Raw genomic sequence first — 27346 nt, forward strand, 5'->3', positions numbered from 1 at the left:
CTTCACGGTCCCCACACTACACTACCCTCGGTACTCTGCTGGCCGTTCTGCCCCCTGCTTCCCAAACTTCGGTCATCTCTTGAGTGCAGAAGGTTTCCCGGCTCTCTTCTCTTCTCTAGCTATTCTCACTCTGGGCTAGGTTGCTTATTCATAGCATCACCAGAGGAGTTTTGAACAAATACGCATGCTTAGATAGACCGCGCCACCAGAAATGATTTCACTGGGCTGGTAGAGCCAGACCAAACTCAACACTCACATTCCCCCGACCTCCAGGGCCCTCTACAGACCAGTTCTACTTTTCAACCTCAACCACGATTGCTCTGCATTCTACCCTTCACTGCTCTTGCTGCTTTTCCTTTGGACATTTTTCTAAGGCCTTTGCCATCTTTCCTCCAGATCCTCCCATGGCTCTCCTGCAGCCCTGGCCCATCAGACTTCAGTCACGGCTCCCTAACTACGTGATCTACAATAGCAGTTCCCTACATCACACATTCCGTATCTCCTCCACCAGCTTTACTTTTCTGGTCTTAGCATCACTACCTGAAATTAAATTAAATATGTGCACTGATATACCCATGAAACACACTCACTGAAATACAGCAGCCAAGAAAACAGAGATTTACTGGTTATGCATTGCAACATATCTCCGACTGTCACTAGCCCACACTCGATGCTCGATAATTACATCGAATGAACAAACACATGGACATGAAACAAAGACAAACAACCTCAAAAAGACCAAATATTAAACAGGAAAAACTGCATACAACCACCATTGAAGGGACACCAGATAGTTTTTCCATTCACTTTTCCATATTACAAAATTGATGTGGCTTTTATTATAACCAATGAGCACTGTGGCGAGGACGGGGACCCGTGCCCGTGTAACCCTGTGGTGGTGCAGTCACTCTGCGGGGATTCTCTTCTTCCCTCTTCTATCCTGTTTCAATAATCACTCCGGTGGTGAAAGGGAAGGACCACGCCATCCATCTTTCTGATTTAGACTTTTTAGACTTTTTTTCACCTACTTATACTACCAATAAGGTGCTGGCAAAGTCCATGACCAGGGGATCGAAAAAGAGCCTTTGTCAAATCACAAACCTTTGTGAAATGAGAGATGAGCCTAAGAGTGACTTAAAGCAGGATTCCTGACCTGGGGTCTGTAGGGACACAAAGAGCGGTCTGTGAGCTCCTGTAAGTTGTAAACTAGATTGTTTATGTTTGTGTATATGTGTATGAGTATTACATACGCTCCGTGTGTACGAGTGTTGTTTGTATGTGTATTATTTGTATACGTATGTATGTATTATTCATATACGAGTACATATGTGTCTGTATGATGTATTGTTCACATGCCCATATAATCAGACAGAAATAGTCTTGTTGACAGCGCACAGGAGCTCACACACTGCACTTTGTCTCCCCGCAGAGCCCAGGTCAGAAATCCGGCTTTAAACTCTATCGCATACACACACCAGTGTAGATCCCAGCCTTCATCAGATGCTCAAAGAGGCCCATGACCGAGGAATTTAAGTCAAAGACTAGAAGACCACAAAAATACCATTCTCAAAAACATCTCCCATTAGTAATACAAACGCAAAGTAAATCAGGTCAGAATAAATCATCCAAATTACCAAATAAATTAACCCTAACCCATTAAAAGAATAATAGAGTACCAGAAAGAGGTTTTGAAGTCATAAGAGAATTATTCCCATGTGTTATTTTCTCAATGTGTTGTCATAATAAAGAGAAGCAAATGCAGGGCGTCACCGTAAGAGAAACAGAAAACAGTCTATTCTGCCCACATTGTAAACAGGGATTCATTGGTGCTCCAAGTGCAGATGCAGTTGACCCTTCAGCAACACGGGTTTGAATCATGCAGGTCCATTTGGACACAGGTTTTTCTTCAATAAATACAATGGGAAATTTTTTGACAAGGTGTGACAATTTGAAAACACTCACAGATGAACTGCACAGCACAGGTATAGAGGAAAAATTAAGCAAAAGGTTAGGCATTGTTACAAGCATACAGAATGTTATACATACAACACACAAAATATGTGCTGACTGTTGACATTATAGGTAAGGCTTCAGTCAACAATAAGCTATTAGTAGTTAGGTCTAGGGGAGTCCAAAGTTACAGGCGGATTTTTGACGGCAGGGGGCCAGGGGGGGTGGTGGGTGGTGAGTCCAAGAGTCAGCTGTAGAGCTCTGAAAACTACTTCAAAAAAGGACTCATGGAAGTGCATTCAGTTCATGAGGATTTTACACAAGAAAATCGGAAGCAGGGACTATTCAGACAGCTTCCTGATTCTAAGGACAGAATGGGTATCACTTACTGATAATATTAAAAGAATTAAGAGTGGTATGGTTAAAAAAAAAAATTCAGATTTATTCACTAGGTTCCAAAGTAAGAGGAGAAAACTCTAGACTTTAGTGTGGGGAAATTTAGAAATAGCAAAATAAAAAGCTCACATAAAGAATAAATAAATTGGGGCACCTTGGTGGCTCGCTTGGTTAAGCATCTAACTTCAGTTCAGGTCATAATCTCTCTCCATTCCCAAGTTCAAGCCCCATATCAGGCTCTGTGCTGACAGCTCAGAGTCTGGAGCCTGCTTCCGATTCTGTGTCTCCCTCTCTCTCTGCCCCTCCCCTGCTCACACTCTGTCTCTCAAAAAACAGTGTTAAAAAAAAATTTTTTTTAGAATAAATTAATCAAACTCATCCTAAGAGACAATCCTAGGAGGAAAAAAAAACAACCACAATAATCCTTTAGATGAAAGTCCCCTTGCATCCCCCGCTCCCCACAAGCCCTGCCTGAACCCTCAAACTGCTGCTGCCCACACTGCACTCAGACGGATGGAAACACGGATTGGACTCCGTGAAGGACAGCTCAACAGCGGTCTCCGTGTTTTCATTTCAGTCTTTTTTCGGATTGACAAATTTCAAAAGTGGCATATCAATTCTTCGTTTCCATCACTTACCAGAGAGTAATATAAGACAACACCACCAAGTGGGGAGTTCTAATACAAAAACCCGAACAGACCCCAATTCAGGTACCCAGAGCCCAAGGTGGGACGGGCTTAGGAGGAGAAAGTACTGGGAACAACGGGTTATCACCGTCACAGGGTTTATACCACAAGCTCGGTTGCTTCACTAATCATCCAGGAAGAAATGAAACATCAAGGGAAACAAAGAGGAATCAATACTTCTACCATTCCAGCCCTGGAACTGAGCGCGCTGAACTGGACAAAACTCAGCTGAAAGATTTCTCATGAGCTATACTTGGGACAAAACTAGACCCTGTGACGGAGTAAAAAATAACCACATGAATGCTCCGAGTATACCTGCCAGGCCAACAGCGGGACAGGGACAGAGCTGGAGGAACACACAGCAGACAGGAAGGAGACGATGCGATGCGAGACCACGGGAGGCCGCTGCCTGCCCGCCCTGGCTCGCTCCCGGGAAGAGCGCAGGTCCTTCCAGCCCCTCAGAATATTCTGGACCCTGTGGAGGCAATCCCTCTACCTTTGAGATCATTTCTGCCACCACCTGCTAAGCTGCCAAATGATGTCGCTTTTGCTGAACAGAGACAATGCGCTACAAAGCTTTCCAAAAGAGGTTTGCTGCGGCCGCTGTCGTTGAAAACCCCACGGGTCACACTCACCTGTCCTGTGTGGACTGAACGGCCCACAGGTAACAGCAATTGCGAGGGTCGTTCTCCGGTTCCTGAAAGGTGAGCGCGTACACGGGAACCCTTCCCCCTTCCAGCTGTGTGTGGTACCTGCAACGGGCACAGAAAGAAAGGAGTCCACCTCATCCTCTTACATGGTGATTTCATGAGGAGTCAGGGGTCTCGTGGGAGAATCTCCGGTTAGAGCAACTGCTGGCCATGCGACCGTCGGACTGTCAAAACTACGCAGGGCGTCCGAGGTCACCACTGTCTGTGGGTGCGGCACCGGAAGGGCTAAAACCCCTGCAAGGTCGCCTTCCAGCCCCGTGGATGCCACCGTGTGCCGCTCCCCAGGGACGCCGCACTGCATGGAGAGGCCGGGCTGCACAGGCTCAGGAGTAACTCAGAGACCAGAACTCTCCACACAGCACAGGGAGCCAAGGTGGCCTTCCCATGGGGGCTACTGGGCGACAGCACAGAGAGGTGAGGTGGCCTGCCATGGGGGCTACTGGGCGACAGCACAGAGAGCTGAGGTGGCCTGCCATGGGGGCTACTGGGCGACAGCCCTGCCACCCCATCGCTGGTACTTTGCAAATACCAACCAAAAACAAAAGAACTTTGAGGAGGTGCAAGGACTGACGTTACGTTAAGGGCCTGTAATCCTCTACCTTATCAAAGAATGCAACGGTGAGCAGTGGGCCTGGTTTGAGAGGAGAGAACCTTGTTATTTTCCTCCTCCTCCTTCTCCTTCACCTTGAACCTGGAATGTGGTACACATTTATTACCAAGATGAGCCAGGCAGGTACCAATTTGAGCATAACGGAACGAAAGTTTGGAAGAGTGACTACCTTTGATTTTTTTGCAAGATAAATTATTTGAGAAAATATTCCAATATGCCTTGGGAAAAAATGAGTATTAAATTGACAACTTACCAAAAAAATGGGCCATCTACTTAACTCTTTACAGGGATTAAAAGTCTACAATGCTTATTTGCTACCTTCCTCAGAAAAGGGCTACTTTCCTCAATAAAGCATATACAGCATTTTTAAGATTTTTCATAAAAAAAAATTTTTTTACATAATCTCCACACCCAACATGGGGCTCAAACTCACAACCTCAAGATTAAGAGTCGCACGCTCTACTGACTGAGCCAGCCACATGCCCCTTCAGCAATCTGAACACCAGAAATACCAATTCAAAAATTATCAATACAACTGAGAAAAACTTAAACGGCATAAAAATTTCAAAACATGGTATCTTTTAACTTTGATTTTATTTTGTATTTTTAATTTTTTTTGTCTTTGAGAGAGAGTGAGTGAGAGAGTAGGGGAGGGGCAGAGAGGGAGGGAGACAGAATCTGAAGCAGGCTCCAGGCTCTGAGCTGTCAGCACAGATCCCGATGTGGGGCTCGAACCCACAGACTGTGTGTGAGATCATGACCTGAGCCGAAGTTGAACGCTTAACTAACTGAGCCCCCAAGCGCCCCATTAACTTTGATTTTATAAAAGCCTATTTTTCCATCCACCAAGAACCATTAGCTACTGCTTTACACATGTGGCTGTAAGCACTCCTGACAGAATTCATACCCCATAAATCCGTAGCTTACCTTTACAGAGCAGTATCTTACTAGCAAATAGCACAGCACAATCACAGAAGGGCCTTTGACATACACACTGAAAGAGTCGACCTACATTCACCTACTGAGACATTCCTTTAGCGTATCCGGTTATAATTTCATGCAACAAGAAATTATCCATATCGCTCAACTGCTAAGCTATTCTACCTTTTTCTCCTTATGCTAATTTTAAACTATTAATACCTAAGTACAAGCTATCTTCAGAAAGCGGCTACCAATAAACAAACAAGAAACAGAAGTTGTACTTACTCTCTTTTCATGCTTTTCAAATTCCACAGAGCCAGACAGCCATCGGAGAATCCCACGGCCAGCTGGTTGGTCCTGCTGATGTAACAGAGCGCCGACACGGCTGTCCCTGATGGGCTGGCGAGCTGGAAGCACAGGTGGCGTCCTGCCCGCATCACCGTCTCTCTGATGTGCGCCACCTCAGCTGGAATGCCAGTGACAACTTCGAGGTCTGGAGACGCAAAGTTGAGTGAGATCAGCAAGTCGTAAAGAGCATAAAAGCAAATGTGTCACCTGCTAGTCAAGTTGCAACTGAAAACCACTGGGGCCATTGAAAATGGGATCCGCGAAAGCACAGCATGCTCAATGATGAAACAGCCGCCCACATCTACCTAAATGCTATGATTTTCAAAATACATTTGGGGCGCCTGGGTAGCTCAGTCGGTTGAGTGTCCGACTTCGGCTCAGGCCATGATCTCACGGTTCATGGGTTCGAGCCCACGTCAGGCTTTGTGCTGACAGCTCAGAGCCTGGAGCCTGTCTTCAGATTCTGTGTCTCTTTCTGTCTGCCCCTACCCTGTTCACGCTCTGTCTCTCAAAAATAAATAAAATGTAAAAGAAACAACAAAAAACCCCAAATACATTTAGCTGTGTAATTTTTTAAAACTCTCATGGCACATTTCAAATATTCTCTAAAGGACACGTCTCTTTTTTTTTTTAAAGGATTAAACAATTTCCTTATTAATCATAAACAAAGCTGGCGGTTTATTTACATTTAAAACTAAGCACCTAAATATTTCCTCTGGAGAAGTGGCCAGTTCCAGGTCTGGGACAGGAAATACAGGAGATGAGCTTAGTTCACCTTGTGCTGGAAATCAAGGAAGATATCAAAGTCTAAAGGGGATTTGTCAGACTACACAAAGCTGTTGTTTTTTTAACAGTGAAAATAATTGAATGAAATGCATTAAGCATGTAAAACCTCCTGAGTTCCCACCCTGCTCACCTTCAATAGACCTTCCTGAACCCTTGTAAGTCCCTGGTACCAGATCCTTACTCTGAAAATTTGTAAAGCAATAACAAGCATTTATCCTTTTCTGTACAAACTGTATTGCAAGGCAAACAAACAGCCCTAGTCGATGAGAAAATCCTTCCTTAGATTAACAGACTTTGAAAATCATCGTTTTTGTATCCCCTAATGAATGAAGACATTGAGGTAATAGCCACAATGGATGAAACAATTACGCAGGGTTTTTCACCTCTGGCTCCACTGACACTGGGTTGGAGGAGTGTTGGCTGAGGACCAGCCCTATGCATGTAGGATGGTAAACTGCACCCTGGGCCTCTGTCTACCGACCGCCACGAATAAGCACGATCTCCCTCCACGAACAACAAAAATGTCCCCAAGACCTCATCAAAGATCCCCTAGAGGGCAAATGTCACCCCCATATGAGAATCACCAGTAACCCAGGTCGAGGGGAAACTTTAACAAGGAAGAACCATGCTATCATCATCTGGATCTACTCGTCACAAGGTGAAACAGGACGCTATGTGCCTCCTGATGTGATACAGCATGACACACCCGGCTCTTCCAGGGTAGCCTTGCCAAATGTCACGTCTGACTCTGGTCAGAACTAACGTATATTCGCAGACAATGCAAAATGTAAATGACGTCACGTGAAAACACCCTGGTACCTCCAAATAGTGGGGCCTTCTACCAGGTAAACTAACTTCTTCAGCAAGTCAGCAGTGCTACAAATAGAAAAGGAGAGGACATAGGACTGCTCTACTTTCAAGGAGACAGGAGACGTAACTCAACTGTCACACGTGGACCTTGTTTAGACCCAGATTCAAATGATACAAGTGCAAAACGATGCTTTAGAGACAATCACAGCAATCTGACTTACAGATTCATTACCAGATTACACCCAGGAGTTGTTAATGTAGTTAGGACTGGGAATGGCATGAGGACTATGTAGTAAAACAGCCCTTATCTGCTTGATATTAATTCAGAGGCAAAGGTGGGTGAGGAGGAAAAAAATAAAGACGTCCATGTGGTAAGTTCTGAAAACGAACCTGAATTTAGGTGATGGACAGACACATGGGAATTCTTATATTCTTCTGATCTACTTGAAGATGTCTGCAAGCCTTCATAAAAAGGAAAAATACTCAGGCCCGTATAGTGATATAACCAATGTGCAAGGGCAGGTTCCCTCAATGCTGCTTTGAAGACAGGTAAATCATACATTGTACCTAAACAATTCCCCTCCTGATCCCTCTGCTTCTGATTATTTTTCCAGAGAAGAGCAAGTGATTAAATTTTGCCAAAATAAATAGTTCGTACGATGGAATTATGTAAACCTACTCAAGAGGGTAAGATAGACTCTGTCTGTACTGATGTGGGAAGACGTACAGTACCATTAAGGTTGGAAAAACTGTAAAACAGTATATATCGTATACTAAACACCAGGAACTTCATTTTCTAGGTTATGTGTACTAAAGTCCAAATAACTGTAATCGTAAATTACTTTTGTACACAAAAAAATATATTTTGTACTAAACCCCAACTTTTTATTAAATGGCTTTATAATCCTTTATAACTGGGAAATGATTCTGATCTCTGCTCACAATCCAAAGAGTGGATTCTTGCACTCAGTTCCACTAGTGATTGTGGACTTCTGAAATAAAGGACGTTCTAATTCTACTATTTTGGTCTGAACGGAATTTTAATTATGAATACAAGCATACTGATTAGCCTTACATCTAGAAGGATACGATCTATAAAACTCTGGAACAAAACCCATCATGACTATTTAATTCCTCTATCAATTTCCTGTAAAGGCAGATTAAGCATTTCTAATTGTCTATAAATTCACTTTCAGTTTCTATGAATTCTGTGAGTCAATTCTTTTCATTAACTTTACAGAGTTAATCAGTCAGATCTTTGTACATATCAAATTTGAAGATACAGTTTTTTATCACTGTGAGGATTTTTTTAAATGTTTATTTGTTTTTGAGAGAGGGAGAGACAGAGCGCAACTGGGGTAGGGGCAGAGAGAGAAAGGCAGACACAGAATCTGAAAGAGGCTCCAGGCTCTAAACTGTCAGCACAGAGCCCGATGCGGGGCTCCAACTCACAAACCGTGAGTCATGACCTGAGTTGAAGTCAGATGCTTAACTGACTGAGCCACCTAGATGCCCCTAGGATTTGTTTTTTAAGTGTACATGTGGCCATTATTTCTGCCAAATCAAGTGTTTTCAAGCCATATTACATAAATCTGTAAAATTTAAAATTTTGTTCAGAAATCTGATTTGGCTCTTAAATTTCTGGTTAAAAGTAATTTTTACTACTTGCAGTTATAATCAGTTTTACTACACATTGACTTTATAGTTATGCTCGTCAAATTGGGATAAAATCATGATTATTTGTATCTTTCTTAGCTGATCCATAGATATACATGTGCCCTCATATAGGACTACTTTGAAATTCAACAAGATTCATGGTTCTCTCCTGAAGCTGTAGGATACAAACATTTTCTGAAAGGCTTTTTAGGGTAGCTCTCCTCCCTGCATAAGCCCATCTTGTAAAAGTCCCATAAATCAAAGATGAAGAACTGAAAGCACTTGATAAAGAGGAGATTTATAAATAAAGGCATTAGTATTAAAGGAGGGAAACTGTCTCTCCTCACTTTTAAAAATCTGAGTAGCATTAGTCCTATTTTAGGATGTTATTTAGTGAAAGAAAACCTTCCATTACCATGTTATTTCCTATTATGTCACTTTATTTCTGACTTGGTCTTCCCGTAGGCATGGAATCAGTGTGCCAAATACAGGGTGCAAGAGCCGACACACTGGGTAATTTGATACCGTCTACGCCTTCAGCCCACCTCCTGGCGTATACTTAACGACAGCTATTGTTCAAGTGTCGATCTAGAACAAATCAGGATCTCAATCTCTTTCAAGACCTACTTTCGAACCTCATCAATAAAAAGAATAACTCACACAAGAGTATCCACAGGCCCCAAACACTAATACAACAGGTCCAAACCGTAAGAGAAACAAAGACACACAGAAGAAGCGTCTACATAAACGCATTCCAGTGTTAAGGAACACCGGTCTGTTGTATCGGAATGCATAAGCGCTCAGCTCGAAGCTCCCCATGATTACCTGACGCCTCCATTTCGTTCTGGCCGCATGACCAGGCATCCAGGCACAGGTCAACGAGGAGGACGTGCCCGATGTCAGTCACCACAGCCACCACGCCGAAAAGCCACCGCAGGCTGGGGTGCAGATGCTGGGTGCTTGCGCTGGCGCCACCATGGTTCACGACAGGCTCGACAGCGGTCACCTGGGGGCAGAGAGTGGAAAACACAGTGATGCAACCGAACAGACTTGGAGGTTAGAGCAGGCTCTTAGCCATAACAGATGTCAACAGTTTCTGATAGAGAATTATAAATTTGCACGACTTGTGGATCTGAATAGCGTAATGAAATCTTCAGGCACAACAGAAATGACACCATTATTTCACCATATAAAAAAAACACAAGTCCCTGTTTATCGGAAGTTTACCACAGGCCAGGCCTTGTCTAACTGGGTCACGTAACGTTTGTGGTAACCTTGGATACCGGGTTCTGTGTAATTACACCTGTTACAGATGAAGCACCCTGAAGCCTAGACAGTTTAACTGGGGTCATTTACACTCAAACCTAGATTTTTCTCTTTAAAGCTGTCAACCAGCTACTCCTCGATCATACAGCCTTCTCTTCTAAGGAAGAACAAAAAGAAATCATTCCTGAAAAATTTATGGTTTTACTCTTTCAAAATAAAAGTCCTGTTTAGGTCTTAAAGCCTGAAGAGGTCTAACCTTTAAAAAGACCATATTCAAGTGGACGCCACACTAACCTGTGGCAGTAACTGGATCACTGCCATTTAACGAGGACTGAAATTATTTTTAAAAAATCATACCGTAGTTACATTACGAAGTTATGTTTTTACCCCATCCTCACATGAGCCAAACTTTAAATGTCTATACCTAATAAATAGTCTGTATTTTATTTGATACTCAGCTTTATTTCGGTTCCCTATTAATTCACAAAAGTTGGGTATGACAGGGTGCCTGGCGAGGCTCAGTCAGTTAAGCGGCCTGCTCCGGCTCCAGTCATGATCTCGCAGTCCGTGAGTTCGAGCCCCACATCAGGCTCTGTGCTGACAGCTCAGAGATTGGAGCCTGCTTCTGATTCTGGGCCTCTTCTCTCTCTGCCCCTCCCCTGTTCAAGCTCTGTCTCTGTCTCAAAAATAAATAAATGTTAAGAAAAATAAAAATAAATTGGGTAGGACATATGATAATTAAGTACTTAGTGATTTCTATTGGAACATTGATGAATGTCCTAGAATGGAAAGAGGAAATTTACTATCAATGGTTTATGTATTCATGTCAGAGTAAAGTTTGTTTCAGGCTCTCATTATTACAGATAAAAGCCTGGCTCTGACTCTATTTCATTGGCATAAGAAACATTCTACGGTGTTTCTAATTCTGAAAGCTGTGATTGCATGGACTGTCTTCCTTGTCTAATGATAATAAGGTCTACAAATACTAAAGCCCAGTGTCTTCAGTCCCCTCAGAGTGGTCAAGAAATCTATCCCAGTTTGCATTCCTCAAACAAATACTGAATGAATTAAGAGATAAGGTACCTTATCCGTTTTAAAAATGAGACACTGAAAAGCAAACAGATTTAAGAGGTGATACCGTGCCCCAGCCAAAAACCAACAAGCTGACCAATTCTTCTGAAGGGACCCGTCACTCCCCTCCCAGTCTTTCCCTTCTATATTCCCTCTTCCCTGCGATGCCAACCATCCACATACCTGAGCAACCAGGACCCCCTCTCCTTGTTCCTTCTCAATGACTCTCATCCGAATGATTGACGGCGCCAGGCCGTGCTACCTCCTGCATGTATTCTGGCCTCTCCACTTCTACAGTCATTTCCCGGGTCCAGTTCATTATCATGGTCTACCTGAGCCCACTCCAATCCGACGAGCTTTTTATACTAGAGCACTGCTTTCACCTTAAAATGACCACCAAGAACTATAGGTGGAGGCCACCAATTGCAAACAAGTCCCTTCACTATCTCAAACCTCCCCATTTCTAAATTTTTTAAATGTTTTTTAAAATTTATTTTTTAAATTTTTTAAATTTTATTTATTTATTTTTAATGTTTTATTTTTTATTTTTGATACAGAGAGAGACAGAGCATGAGAGGGGGAGGGTCAGAGAGAGACGGGGACACAGAACCAGAAGCAGGCTCCAGGCTCTGAGCTAGCTGTCAGCACAGAGCCTGACGCGGGGCTCCAACCCACGAACGTGAGATCTGACCTGAGCCGAAGTCAGAGGCTTAACCGACTGAGCCACCCAGGTGCCCCTTAAATTTATTTTTGAGAGACAGAGAGAGACAGCGCGAGCAGGGGAGGGTCAGAGAGAGAGGGAGACACAGAATCTAAAGCAGGCTCCAGGCTCTGAGCTAGCTGTCAGCACAGAGCCTGATGAGAACCCTCCCCATTTCTAGACACCACCTCCTCTGTTCGCTCCCATAACCATTCTAAATAAGTCCGGTTCCCCAATGCTCCATGCACAAAGACTTGTTACATGCTGATCTCTTTGCCTAAAATGTCCCAACTCTACAAGCAGAAACTACCCAGGTGTTTCCATGTTCCATATGCTTGAGTTTATCAAAATACTTTACTTTACTTAGGCTTACTTTACTTAGTATCTGTCTCCTCCCTCTAGATTACAGGCTTTTTCAACAGTATGAACCAAGTTCTACTTTTCTCCAAAATTCAGGATGTAGCTTGATTTACAGTAAGCACTCAATAAACTGCTAAATGAATTCTGACTTTAAAATAAGCACTGGAAAGTACATTGAAGATACCAGGCTGTGACTACTTTGGACCCCACCATTGCCCACTGAGTCAGTTTCCTCAAAGTGTAAAAACAAAGTATTTTGACATTTACCTCCCTTTTAACTTTAAAAATTCTACTCTAGGGACGCCCAGGTGGCTCAGTCAGTTAAGCATCCGATTTCGGCTCAGGTCATGATCTCAGTTTGTGAGTTCCAGGCCCATGTCAGGCTGTGTGCTGACAGCTCAGAGCCTGGAGCCTGCTTCAGATTCTGTGTCTCCCTCCCTCTCTGCCCCTCCCCCACTCAGTCTCTCAAAAATGAATAAATGTTAAAAAAATATTTTTTAATTAAAAGAACAGTGAAGACGTATTTTCCATACTGCTGCAGGGTACAGTCTCAAATTAAAAAAGAAACAAACCAACAAGAAAACACCATAGTAATGAATATTTTAATAGAAACTTCCAGTGTCCTCATAAACCACAACTAAAGCTGATGAGACTATGATCCTCTTCATACCAAAATAAACAAAAAAAAAAATCAGAACACTTCGTGTAAACCCTATTTTCATGTGCAATATTCTAAGAAAGCATAAAAAGTTCTAAGTTCTTTTGATAACATACTGCCTTTAACCTCTTTATTTTGAACTTTTAATGGAAAATAACAATTCCGTAAAAGTAAACTAATTGTAAAAATGCAGAGCTCGATGGATGGATATTTCCAAAGGGAACACACCCGTGTGACCGGCAGGGGGTCTGCTCTGAACGCAGGCACCTACCCTTCCAGGAAGAACAACAGCCTTCACCACTCTGGACACGGCAAGGTCGTACAGACAGAGAACACTCCCTTCTGCTTCCTCCAGTCCGATTAACAATCCAGCTCTCTTCTGCCAGGAGAACTCCTTCATCGCCAGGACTATGGGAGGCTGCTGATTCGCTCCACTGAATCGATAGGCAGACAGCCGCGCCCCTGTCAGGAAGTTCACTACCTCGAGTTGTCGGCCACAAGCCAGGCAAGCAAGTGCATTTCTCCCTAGAAGGGGAGGGGGGGGGAAGCAAAAAACGTTGCTTATTTCAATGTATACCACATAAACAGAAGTTAGACCTTTTTCATATATGATGTATGGGTTGTTATCTAGACCTTGATGCATCTCCTCTAAAGTGAAATCTAACCATTTATAGAACACAGTGGTCTGGAGATTAGTAAAATACATTAAACAACTATTACCTCAATAAGAAAGTAACCACTGGGTAGAGGCACCATGCTATAGGCTAAAACAGACGGTCTCCTTTAGTCCCCATCACACCTCAACACAGAGAAAAAGCAACAGAACCCTCACACGTTAACCAACCTGCCCTGGTCATATGGCTACGAGAACCGCAGCCAGAGGGGCAGCACAAGGCTCACCCCAAAACTCACATTTCCACGCCATCGTACCTCAGGAGTTAAATGAGGTGCTCTGAGGCTCATAAAACGTAACCCAAGATTCTATCCCCGAGGAGATCCAAATCTGAGAAGACATGACTAGTGTGACAACAGGAAAGACCGGGAGCCCTTCTGGGCCCCTTACCAGTCATGTCTGGTCTTAGTATGCACACAATGTTAAAGTCACAGGAGGTTTTTAACCTCTCCAATGCAGATTTTCAAATGTTACCCTCGCTGCTCAGCAGAAAAAGGACAAGGGCAAGCACAGGGTACCGGTGCGCAGACAAGCCCCCCAGGCCTGGTTGGGACCACGAGTAAGGAGAAGTGGACTGACTAGAGACTCGTCTTGGAGACAGGACTCACAGGATGCGCTTGCTGATGAAGAAGATACGGGGAGGTAAGTAAACCAAGAATCAAGAACAGACTTGGATTTCCCCTTGAGCACTGGGTGAACAGTAACTTTTAAATCTGTGATGTCTACCATGCACCCAAGTACACGGGTGGGGACACCAGGCTAGCGCCACGGAGGCTCTGCAGGGAAAGGAAACAGCATGGCACAGCGGGGACCCGGAACTCCCGGATTCAGAGAGAATTCTCACCACCTGCTCTCGGTGCAACCGGGAGCAAGTCACTTAACCTGCTGGGTCCTTAGCTGCGCACATCAGTGAGTGTCTACCTCAGGGCAAAGTTATTACAGGCCTGGCCCAACAGTAAGTACTATTACTACTTCTAATCTTCCAGAGGGGAGCACTGTAAATAGCTGCATGGCTGACAGGGGTCGTGGTCTACCCGTCAGAGTGGATGGCTGGGAAATTCACTTTCAGGAAACTCACCTGCAGCCTCTTTCAACAGACGGAAATCCACCACTGAATCGCTACTCTGCTATGGTTTTCTGCTCTGTTACATAATCGAAGCTATATATGGAGATCTTGTTCAAGTTAATGGAATTAAGAAATAAGACTTTCTGGATATTATTCGGGGCTCTATAGTCAGATTTTTCTACTCATAAGACTGTTTAGATCCTAATCCAAACTCACTGCCACTAAAGCTTACTGATTATAAAGAAATAACAGCTATTATTTCTACCTTCTAAATATAAACAGTGAATACTAAACATTCAATACTAAAAGTTATAGTGTATATAGAGGATAAAAGCTATTAAATGCACAGTATTTTTAATAAACAAAAAATCCACCCAAGAGTCACTAAGAATGTGTTCACGAGTATACAGATGTTATTACACAAGCAGCTGTAGATGATAGTTCTTTAGGTAAAACCCCTACAGCCAGGCGGTGCGATCTTCTCCCGCGTTAAGGGAAATTACAAAACATGCTTATTATTCTCTACCAAATCCATCACATCAGCAAACACCCAGAAACATTATTTTACCCGCAGCGAGCCTGCCACGAAGCCCCCATGCTGAGGTCACGCCGTCTTCTGCACAGGCCTGAACCGTCACTTCCGGCAAGCGCAGCAGAGCCGTCACTTGGGCTGTTAGGCCTCGCATGCTTTCACTGTAAGGAGTTGTAAGAGATGACGTTACATTCAGGTTATAAGACGCCTGAGCCAGAAGAAAAAACGGAAAAAGCAGCCACACGAAAGTAAATACACTAAAACTAAAATCTGATTATAAAATGCACTTCGTGTGCTTCCGGGTCTGAGGTCCTGCTTCCTAATAAAATGTTTCCCAACAGCTTTAGGAGAGTAAAGGTGTATCGAGCCAGATGACCTAAGGATACACATGATTCCCCAGACTGTCTGAAGCCTGACTCTGTGTAACTCACCTTATTGCCTGACCTACCCTTCAAGAACACTTCACACACAACCAGGAAAAACTAATGCATTTTACAAAAACTACTGCTCCAGGAGGGGGAGAAAGTCCACAAAAAAATGTCCAAACACACAGTAATCTCAAGAATTGAGTTTGGGACAGATCTTTAATTGGACAGAAAAAAAAATCGGAAATTATCTTTCGCTTCCAATATACAGAAGATTAGACTCCGTTCCACTGTCCTGTCAAGGACCATTCTGCTGTCAACAACCAAAATTAATGGTTAAAATACCATGTTTTTCAATAGAATTGGCAAAGCCAAACATGAAGAGACAGCAAGGACTTCAGAAACCAGCTACCAAATCCCGTGCTGGTGACTCTGATCTTCTTTTGGGACTCCCAAGATCCACGAAGACAGAAGGTAACGCTAAGGGCTGGCAGAGCCAAGGCAAGCCAGGAGGCCCCTGCCCACCCAACTGAATTCTGTAAGACTCTATCCCGACATAAAGGTCAGTGAGAAAACCACCCAGTGTGCGAGACAGGGAGCGATAACGCTGCCCGTTTGGACCACTGCTGTTAACACTCAGAGTATTTCGCTTCACACAAATTGGTGGCCAGAATTCAAGCTATGTTACCTCAAAACACCCAGGGAAGGATTTCTTATAAATTCTTCTCAGGTTGCTAACACTCCACACAACCCACGGAAACCACCAACGGTCTCTAGAATCTCAAAGAGTTCTCAAAGACAAAATTCCCAAAGAAAATGAGCTCACAATGTAACAAGGCAGGCATGACCCAGAGCCAGCAGAATCAACCTGTCAAAGATATCAGCTGTTGAAAATGATCAGAATAGAGATTATGTTACTTTAATTTTTTTAATGTTTATATTTGAGAAACAGAGAGAGAGAGACATGAGCAGGGGAGAGGAATAGAGAGAGAGGGAGACAGAGAATCGGAAGCAGGCTCCAGGCTCTAAGCTGTCTACACAGAGCCTGAGGTGGGGCTTGAACCCATGAACTGTGAGATTATGACCTGAGCCAAAGTCGGACAATTCACCAACTGAGCCACCCAAACTGAGCCAGCCCTGAAATTATGTTTAATTGATATAAAGAAATCAAAGACCTAGCTCGCTAATGAGGAAGAAACTTCACTAAAATGGGAAAAATGGTCAAGCAGATTTGACAAAAATTATACAACCTCTAGAATAAAAAAATAAGTAAAATTCAGAACTCAATGGAGAAAAAAACCTCAATGGAGTTATGAGAACTGTGGCACATGCCACAGATGGAAAAACATCAGATTACAACACTAAACAACAAAAGGAGCAGAAAATACATACAGAGTGATCACATTTACATTACGTTAAAAAGGCTGCAAAACTAAGCAAAATAATACCTAAGGATACAAATGTACGTAGCAAAACTATGAATAAAACAAGGAAACAATAAACACAAAAACCCAATAGTAGTCAGTCTGAGAAGAGGGAACGGGACTGGAATGGAGAGGAATACACAAGGCCTCCAAGGTAATGGTAATGCTTATTTTCTAAAACTCCATGGTGAGCAGACATGTATTCCCTGCACCAGGATTCTTCATAACTTACAAATATCCTTTTTTATATCCACTCAGCAAATAGTTCTTTTGTACCTAAAGTCAACAAAACCGGTTAAAAAATAAGTAACACAGCATACTAGAAAGAGAAAGCCCTAAACTCTTGTAGAATGTAAGACAGAGAAGGGAGCAGTTGGAAGTTCTAGTATATGTGCTGCCAAAGCAAGCACAAGCAGTTGGACGTTGTAGACAAGAGGGACGCCAGGCTGGGTCAGCCGGTGAGGCACTCAGCTCTTGATCTGGGATTGGGAGTTTAAGCCCCCCACTGGGTATAGAGATTATTTAAAAATAGTCTTAAAAAAAGTTATAGACGAGAGAGGGAGAAGGACTAACACATGTTTATTCAGAATCCCTCAAAATACAACATTAAATGATACAGACCAATATTCTAAAAGATACTTCCCAGACTTGGACACACCAATTCTTTGGAATCAGGAAGACCAGTGAATCCTACAATGACTAAATAAAAAGAAATCTGGAATATATTCAAAATTCTAAGCAAAAATAGCTGTCAACGAATAATTATAGATCACTGGAGTTGTCATTAAATATGAAAGACATTTTTAGGGGCACCTGGGTGGCTCAGTTGGTGAAGCGTCCAACTTCAGCTCAGGTCATGATCTCGCGGTTCGTCGATTCAAGCCCTACATCAGGATCTGTGCTGACAGCTAGCTTAGAGCCTGGAGCCTGTCTTCAGATCCTGTGACTCCTCTCTCTGACCCTCCCCTGCTCATGTTGTCTCTCTCTCTCTAAAACATTTTTAAAAAATTTTAAAAACCATGTTTTTAGAAAAACAAAGTTCACCACAAATAAACTCTCCCTTAAGGAGAGTTCAAAAAGATTATAAGATAGAAGGCTTCAGGCAGAATAGTGACGAGAGAAAAGCTCCAGATATTTGCACTGGGTTTCCCTGAATCTTCATATTTTCAGCATAAGCATGTACAGAAACCACCAAAGGCCAATGAATCACTGGAAAAATTGAGGAGGGACAATCCCTGAAGCTTACACAAGGCCAGGAATAGCTTCGGAATGGAAGAATCTTCTAATACATGAGGGACTGAGTAGAGTACTCAGAACGGTATTGACTGCTTTAGTAGGAGGGAATAATTAGCCCTTGTCCAAGGCTCATTCTGGGCCTTTCTAAAAAGGCAAGCCTCAAAAGAATCAAACTGTTTCCAAATAACTTAAGCTGCATCCTAGAACAAGGAAGGCTCAAGAATATGTCAAGGAATGCAAAAAATATTCAGCACTGAAGAAAGTGAAATTCATAGTATCTGGCTTCCAATCAAAAATTGTCAGGCATGCAAAAAAAGTGGGAAAATATGACCTATAATACAGAAAAAAAAAACCCAAAAAACAAACCCTAACCAATAGAAACAGATGAACAAATGACACAGAGGTTAGAATTACTAGATGAGGACATGAAATCAGTTATTCTAGCTATAATCCCTATGTCCAAGGAAAGCGTAAGCATGGTAAGGAAAGACTGAGACTCAGAAGATATTTAAAAAGACTAAACCAAACTTCTAGAGATGAGAAATACACTGAAAGAGATTCAGACAGACACAGAAAGTATTACTGAACCTAAATACCCACAACTGAAACTGTCTAAAATGAACCAAGAGAAAAAAGACTGGGGCAGAAAAGGAAAGAGCTACGGGACAATATTAAGTGCCCTAAGACATGCAAAGCAATCTCCAAAAAGAGATAATAGTCGTATTTCAAAACTACTGGCCAAATTTTTTTCCAAATTTGATAAAAACTATAAACCCACAACCAGAAAGATGACTAAATCTCAAGCACAAGAAACATGAATAAACTCCACTAAAATACATCGTAATCAAAGAATAAAATCTTAAAAGTCTCACACTGCAAAGAATAAGATAAGAATGACAGGAGACTTCTTGTGGAAAACAATGCAAGCCAGAAGACAATGGAACAATAACTGAAAGCAAACAATGGAACTGAAAGAAAGTTGTCAACCTAGAATTCTATATCCAGTGAAAACATCACTTAAATACAGAGAACAAACCGAAGGTTGATGGGAACAGGCGATAGGCACTAAGGAGGGCACTTGTTGAGATGAGCACTGTGTGTCATATGTTAGTAATGAATCACTGGAATCTATTCCTGAAGCCAAGACTACACTGTACGTTAGCTAACTTGAAAATACATTTTTTAAAAAACCCAAAAAGACAAAATAAAGAACTTTCAGACAGACAAGAGCTGAAAAGACAGTCACCAGTAGATCTGCACTACAAGGAATGTTAAAGAAATTCCTTTAGGAAGAAGGAAAATGATATCAGATGAAAACATACATCTACACCAAAGAGTACAGACCACCACAAACTGGCAAATATCTCCTTAAAAGACAATTATCTATTTGAAGCAAAAATAATAGCAATATATAGAGTTTATAACATGTTTACAAGTTAAACAAATGACAATGACACAAGGCAAAGAGAGGAGAAATGGAAACACAGTTATAAATGCTAATGCTATTTGAAGATAGGTGGTAATAATTTAAAGGTGTGCACAATAAACCTTAGCACAACCACTAAACACAAATATACACACTGAGCTATATGGCTAACTAATCAAAGAAAGCGATAAAATATCAACATAAAAGCTTAATCCAAAACATGGCACAAAAAGAGGGAAAATGAAAGAACAGATGGGACTAAAAAACTTGGAAGACAGTAAATTTAAACCTAACCATGTTACATCAACAACATCAATGAAATGACCTTAACTTTCCAATTAAAAAGCAGACTGTCAGATTGGATTTTTTTTAAAAAAGCAAGTTTAAATAAAAAGGCTAGATAGATTGAAAGTAAGAATAATAGAAGTTAGATCACACGAACACTGATTTAAAAAAAGAAGGTAGAACAGCTCTATGAATATCAAAGAATTCAGAGCAAAGAGTATTACCAGGGATAAAAAGGTTCACTTCATTATGATAAAGTGTTCAATTCACCAAGTGAAAATTAAACATCCTGAACATGGGGCGCCTGGGTGGCTCAGTCGGTTAAGCGTCCAGCTTCAGCTCAGGTCATGATCTCACGATTTGTGGGTTCGAGCCCCGCATCAGGCTCCGTGCTGACAGCTAGCTCAGAGCCTGGAGGCTACTTCGGATTCTGTGTCTCCCTCTCTCTCTGACCCTCTCTTGCTTGCGCTGCCTCTCTCTGTCTCTCAAAAATAAATTAAAAAATAATTTTTTAAAATCCTGAACATTTATACTGAATAATGGACTTCAAAATAAATGAGGCAAAAACTAGGAGCTCAAAGGAGAAAAACAAACCCACAACTGTAATTGGAGATTTCATCATCCCTCTCTACATGACTGATAGAGTAACTGGACAGAAGAGAAGTAAAGGCAAAAGAGACCTAAACACATCTGGCCAACCTGATTGATTTTTACAGAACATTCTACCCAAGAACAAATGACTACACACTCTTTTCAAATGCACACCAATGACTTATCAAAATAGACTATATACTTAAATTTAAAAGGATTCAAATCATACAAAGAATGCCCTCTGCTCACAATGAAATTAAAAAATCAGTAAAACATCTAGAAAATTTACAAATATTTGAAAACTAAATAACACACTTCTAAATGAGTCATGGATCAAAAAGATCAAAAGGGAAATGAACGTATTTTGAACTGAATGGAAAAAAAAAAGGACATATTAAACTGTGTGTGACAAAGCTTAAAGCAGTACTTAGGGGGAAAGTGATAGCACTAAACTTCTGTAAGATCTCAAATCAGTATCCTAAGTTTCCACCTTAAGAAACTAAACAAATTGGAACAAACTAAACCCACATCAGGAGAAGGAATAAAAGAGCTGAACTTAATGAAATAGAAAACAGAAAAATCATAGTAAAAAAAAAATCAGTGAAATCAAAACCTGGGTGAGATTAAAAAAAAAAAAAAAACCCAACTATCAATATAAAGAAATAAAGTGAAAGACCAGAGATGGAACTGTTTCACTTATGACAAAAATTTTTTTCTTGATCTCATTTTGCAAATTTAACTATGATGTGTCTTGTTGACCTTCTTTTTCTGATCTTGTTAGTTCTCTGTGCCTCCTGGATTTGGATTTATTTCCCTTCCCAGATTAGGTAGGTTTTCAGGTATAATTTCCTCAAATAAACCTTTTGGCCCCTTTTCCCTCTCTTCCTCTGAGACTTCTATGACACAAATGTTGTTATGCTTTATGGAGTGACTGAGTTCCCTAAGTCTACATTTGTGATCCAATATTTTTTCTTTCCCTCTTCTTTTCAGCTTACATTCCATAATTTTATCTTCTATATCACTGATTCATTCTTCATCTTCTTCCATCCTTGTGGTCATTACATCCACTTGGTTTCACATCTTAGTTATAGCATTTTTTATTTTGGCAGGACTAGATTTTACACCTTTTATCTCTGGGTGACAGACTCCCTGGTGTCTCCTATGCTTTTCTTAAGCCCGGTTAGTATCCTTGTGATTGTTGTTGGAAATTCTGGATCAGGCATATTACTAATATCGTTTCAATCAGATCCCTGGCCATGATCTTTTCCTGTTCTTTCCCCTGGGATGAATTCCTCCATCGTGGCATTTTTGTCTTAGGTCTCTATTCTCATTACTAGGAAAGCCTAACACACTGCCCCTTAGAGTAATGGCTATCCTAAGAGGTCATATACTGTCCAGGGCCTGGTGCTTCAGAAAGTGTCTCTGGTGTATGCTGTGTGCACTCCACTGCTATGTTTTGGCTACTGTTTCCCTCAAATCAGTCCTCTGCAGACTTTCTCCTTGCCTGTAGTTGAGAGTGTTTGGACCCTGGCCAGAGTGTGGTGAGTTTTAAGTAGAATGTACTCTGGTCTGCTTGTGAAGAGAGACCTGATGCTGTTTCCACTAGAGCTGAAGCTTTGTAGCACTCTGGTCAGTAGATGTGGTGCATGGTCAGGGGAGGGGGTTGTGCTGGTCTTCAAGAGGAGGGGCCTGCTGCACTGCCTCAGGGACACTTGCTGTCCAACTTTTCTGTACAAGTACTTCTCCTAAATCGATCCATGATTTTCTCTCTGCTGGGCCCAGTCACTAGTCCATAATGCAGACAGATTTCTGTAAAGGTACATCCAGGATGCAGCCATACTTCTCCAAAGCTCTGCCGCTTCTGCTCTGACTGAATGACTCTCAACTCAAGCTGGTAACAGGAGTCTGCAGCCCCCTCAATACCATACATCCAAGCACACCCAATAGCTGCTCCTTTGAAGCAATCCCAAGTACACTGCAGATCTGTTCTATGGCCCAGATATTTCCACAAAAGATAGACATAATAACAATGTTAAGTTAGGGCTATCCTTAGAAACTTAGAAATTAAAGACTCTAGAACTTTGAATTCTTGAAGGCGCTACCTTCCTTAATGATCCTATTTAACCTCCCACACACAAGGGATAATCAGTTTATCGACTCTGAATCTATTCCTTAATTCATTCAACCAATACTAAATGCTTACCATATGCTAAAATGCACAAAAATGAAGTGTTGAAATCCTAGCTTCCTCCTAAGTCGTCTTCTATCTTCATCTTACCATGTCCCTCTTTATTCAATTGTTTCTCAGGATTAAGGTAACAATTAAAATTCATTTTTTGGCCCTGCAAGTTAATTACACTTGGCTTCCATATACCCCATTAGTTTGGAATTAGAGCAGTGTTAAACTTCCATCCTACACTGATTGCCTGTTTCAAGAGGAAAAAGAATTTCTCAAAGCTCTTAGTGTCTGAGAAGCAGCAAGGTGAACGATAATAGCAGATTCCATCCAGAGTACTAGAAAAGGCAGGAATTTGAATCAGAATGGCTTTAAGTCCAGGTTCTGCCACTTACTAACACCTACACTGCTGTACTTTCATACTATCTTCGAGTTACACCCAAGCTTCTAGAAAAGGTGAGTACTATCTCTCCAACTCTTAGCTTATTATAGTGCCCGGCATGAAGGAGTTCAGAAAGGTGTTCAGTGAATGAAAGAGAAAGTTTTTCAAATTTACAAGTCAGCCTTTAAATCTATGGGGGAAAAACTGGTTTCAAGACCTTTCAAATCCCAGATTTATGGTGTGAATTTTAACATTTTAAGCACATTGCAGAGAACTTCTAAAAATCAGACTAGAAAGAACATCTTATATAGACATGTACGTTCACAAACACACATGAAGCAGCCACACTCAGTATCATAAAAATAAGTGGAGTCCCGGCCTTCAAGACACGCCAGCACTGGGAACCTCCAAAACGGAATTTAGAAAGTTTATACTCCTTCTCAAGGGCCAGGTAGGCAGAGCAGAGGTTGTGCTGACTGCCAACGAAATATTGTTCGTCTTCTTGATAAAGCACAGATAGATTATGTCACTCCCTTCTTAAAACCCTCCAATGATTCCCTTCTACATATAAAAATCAACAGCCTCAGCCTCAGGCAATGAAAGTCCTCCACAACCAGGCAGCCCCAGACTATCTTTAGTGTCGCCTCCCAAAGCCATCATCAGTTTGCTACTGCCTGTACTTTTCACTCTTTTATGCTGTTCCCCTTTCCAGCTCTGACTGCCAAGACCCCGCCTACCACTCAAAGGCTACATTCCCAGTGTGGTCTGGATAGACCCATCCTTTCCCACTTAATCTGATCTCTGAGCTCGCTCCTTTCCACTTTTAGGTAAGCAATCACAAATATTATTTTCGAAAGTCATTACTTGTGTTTGCCAGTCTTCCTTACTATCATATGAATTCCTAAAAGGCAAAAATCATATCTTACTCTGGTAAAGACAGTCACAATGCCTTGCAACTAATAGATCCAAAACATAGTCAATCAGGACAGCCAGATACTAGTAGGGAACAGAAAAAACAGACACGTTGACCAATAAAATCAATTTTTAAAACCTTCATATTCTTAAAAACCAACAGGAAAAGAAAACATTAAAAAATGGCCAGGGGTGCCTGGGTGGCTCAGTCAGTTAGGCGTCTGACTTCAGCTCAGGTCATGATCTTACGGTTTCTGAGTTTGAGCCCCACACCCAGTTCTATGCTGACAGTTTAGAGCCTGGAGTCTGTTCAGATTTCTGTGTCTCCATCTCTCTCTGCCCCTCCCCTGCTCGTGCGCACTCTCTTTCTCTCAAAAATAAACATTAAAAAAAAGAAGAAAAAAGAAAGGGCCAAAGACCTTATCAGACATTTCACTGAAGAATATACACGGACAGCAAATAAACACATGAAAAGAAGCCCCATAGCATACGTCATCAGAGAAATACGTATTAAAACAACGCAATACCACCGCACACCTTTAAGAAGGGCCCAAATCTGGAACACGACACCACCAAATGCTGTGGAGCAACAGGAACTCTCCTTCACTGCTGGTGGAAAACGGTCACTCTGGAAGATAATTTGGCAGTTTCTCTCAGAACTGAATATATTCTTACCATGCGATCTATGCTACTCCATATTTACTCAAAGGAGGTGAAAACTGACATCCACACAAAAGACAACACAAAGATGTTGTATCAGACTTCCTCATAACTGTCAAAACCTGTAAATAATTAAGATGTCCTTTGAAATGAAAAAGCAGTTGAATAAATGGTGGAACATCTAGACAATGGAATTTATTCAGTGCTAAGAAGAAATGAGCACGGTGCCTGGCTGATTCAGTCTGTAGAGCATTTCTTTAAAAAAGAAATAAGCTACCAAGCTATGAAAGGACATGGAGGAAACATAAATGAATTCTTACTAAAGTGAAAAAAGGCAATCTGAAAGGGCTCCATACTCCATGATTCAACTACATGACGATTCTGGAAAAAGCAAAACGATGGAGACAATTTAAAAAGAAATCAGTGGTTGCCAGGGGTTAGCAGTGAGCGAAGGACAAAGAGGCAGAGTGCAGAGAACTTCCAGGACAGTAAAACTATTCTAAATGATACTATGATGGTGTATCTATGTCATTATGCATCTGTCCCAAACTCACAGAATGCACACCTCCAAGAGTGAACCCTAATATAAACCATGGACTTTGGTGACAACGATGAGTCGATGTAGGTTCATCAACTGTACAAGTGCTCTATGCTGGTGGGGATGTTGATAATGGGGCAAAAGTGTGTACCAGAACTCCCTGCATCTACCAATCAGTTCTGCTGTGAGCCTAAAACGGCTCTAAAAAATAGTCTCTTAAAAAGAAAAAGCTCATGGAGCACCGAAAAAAAGTTAGTTAAGCGTCCAACTCCTGGTTACAGCTCAGGTCATGATCTCATGGTTTCATGAGTTTGAGCCCTGCATTCTCAGGGTGAAGCCTGCTCAGGATTCTCTGCCTCGCTCTCTCTCCACCCCTCCGCCACTTACACTGTCTTGGTCTCTCTCAAAATAAAAATAAAGTAAAAAAAACCATATTAAAAAGAAAAAGCTCAATATTGGGTCCAACTTATTTGTAAACATATATTGTCGCCACATTAAGAAGCAAAACAAGGGGTGCCAGGGTGGCTCAGTCGGTTAAGCAACAGACTTCAGCTCAGGCAGTTCATGGATTCAAGCCCCACATTAGGCTCTCTGCTGACAGCTTGGAGCCTGCTTTGGAGTCTGTGTCTCCCTCTTTCTGCCTCTCCCCTGCTGGTGCTCAGGCTCTCAAAAATAAAATGTGAAAAAAATGAGAAAGCAAAACAAAATTGCAAAATTACTAGGAAAGATTTTATTATTACAGAATACCACCAATCAGTTCTGTAGGAAATATACGTAGGCTCAAAAGCAGCTGCATTCCACCACAGCAAATAATTCAATAATTATAGTGTTACATACACTGAACAAACATCTCTACAGAACATTTTGTATACATTTTTTTTTTTACTCTTTACCAAAAAGACAAAGAATTACGATATACACATAAGCTGCCAGTGGACTCAGAAACCTCCAGCCTTGTAGTGGCTGTTCTTTCAAAGTTAGCTCAAACATTTATGGATCTCCAAGCACTTTTCAAAAGTTGTGCTGGAAAGGGAATGCAAGGGCAGGCCGATGACCCACTTTCTGTCCTCAAGGAGTTGCGTTCTAGGACATACATCATCGAGGACAGAATATTAGACACAAACAGATGCTATACAATAGAGGATAAATGATGTGGGAGCAGGAGAAATGAAAGAGTGCCTAGAAAAGATGGCATTGAAGCCGAGGACGGTGGGAAATTGGAGAACTTGAAAGAAAGCAGGTATGGGGCCCAAGCCCACAAGCAAAGCAACACCAAAGTACACCTTCAAGAAAATGGGCCCAGGAGTGGGGAGCTTTCTGGAACCGGTGAAGCACAGTAGAGTCTGGACAGTAGAAGAGAGGTATATTCTAGAGACCGCTGACCTAACCTAGAGAAGTTCGCATCCTTCTGGAAGAAAAATGAGGAGTCCCTGAAAATCTTCATGGTCAGGAGACAAAGAAACAATGTTTTATTTCCCCTTAAATCAAGAGGAGTCCGTCCCCCCAGTATGACAGAACAATCGTTTTAAAATGTATTTTAATGATTCGCTGTCTTACCAACTGGGGACACTTCGGTAGTAGGTTATGGAAAAACGGGGATCAAAAACTACACGAGGGAGAGAACGTGGACTTCTCCGGAGGCGCTGAACGCACTTGGAGCATCCCGCGGGCACGGACATCCCCGGGTCCCTGGCCCAGTCAGTCAAAGCTCACGAGGGCTTCCGAAAATCTGCTGGTTCTTTAGGCTATTTTGAGAACCGAAGTTCAGAGTTTCCGAGAGATCCGGGTTTTATCCTAAAGGACCCGGGTTCCTCCAAACACTGCTCAAACTGCCAATTTGAAAGAGAGATAACAGCGAGCATGGACCTCGTTGGCGCTGAGCTCACACATAGCCGCCTCCCTACCCCCCACCCAAAAGTCAACTAGTAAAGTGACGGTCCTCAGGTTCCCAGGAGGGGAACAAGAGGGTGGATTAACAGCCGCTCTGAAACCTCCCGCGGTCCCACGCCGCACTTTCCCACTCGCCGCGCGCCCCCGCTCACCCGAGCCAGGCCCAGGAGCCTGCGGGGCGCAAGCCGGCGCAGGAGCGGCCCCACGGCCCCGCAGGCAGGCCAAGGTCTCCACCGCCCCGGGGAACAGCGCGGGCGGGACG

At 42.2% G+C, this 27346-nt stretch overlaps 1 protein-coding gene across 4 annotated transcripts in view; it reads right to left on the minus strand.

Annotated features, from left to right (window-relative positions):
- Positions 1 to 24643, minus strand: part of AHCTF1 (AT-hook containing transcription factor 1) — a 72669-nt gene extending 48026 nt beyond the window's left edge. For 3 of the 4 annotated variants that reach the window (XM_029934870.1, XM_029934873.1, XM_029934871.1), the window contains exons 1-6: positions 24534 to 24624; positions 15236 to 15360; positions 13200 to 13453; positions 9699 to 9879; positions 5559 to 5766; positions 3668 to 3784 (exon numbers count right to left, since the gene is read on the minus strand). In XM_029934870.1, the coding sequence (XP_029790730.1) occupies positions 3668 to 3784; positions 5559 to 5766; positions 9699 to 9879; positions 13200 to 13453; positions 15236 to 15353 (878 nt within the window). In that variant the 5' untranslated portion in view covers positions 15354 to 15360; positions 24534 to 24624. Of the gene's footprint in view, positions 1 to 3667; positions 3785 to 5558; positions 5767 to 9698; positions 9880 to 13199; positions 13454 to 15235; positions 15361 to 24533 lie in introns of all 4 variants that reach the window. The other variant, XM_029934869.1, reaches the window with a different exon arrangement.
- Positions 24644 to 27346: the final 2703 nt, after the last annotated feature.

This window comes from Suricata suricatta, chromosome 3 (assembly GCF_006229205.1).
Source record: "Suricata suricatta isolate VVHF042 chromosome 3, meerkat_22Aug2017_6uvM2_HiC, whole genome shotgun sequence".
NCBI lineage: Eukaryota > Metazoa > Chordata > Mammalia > Carnivora > Herpestidae > Suricata > Suricata suricatta.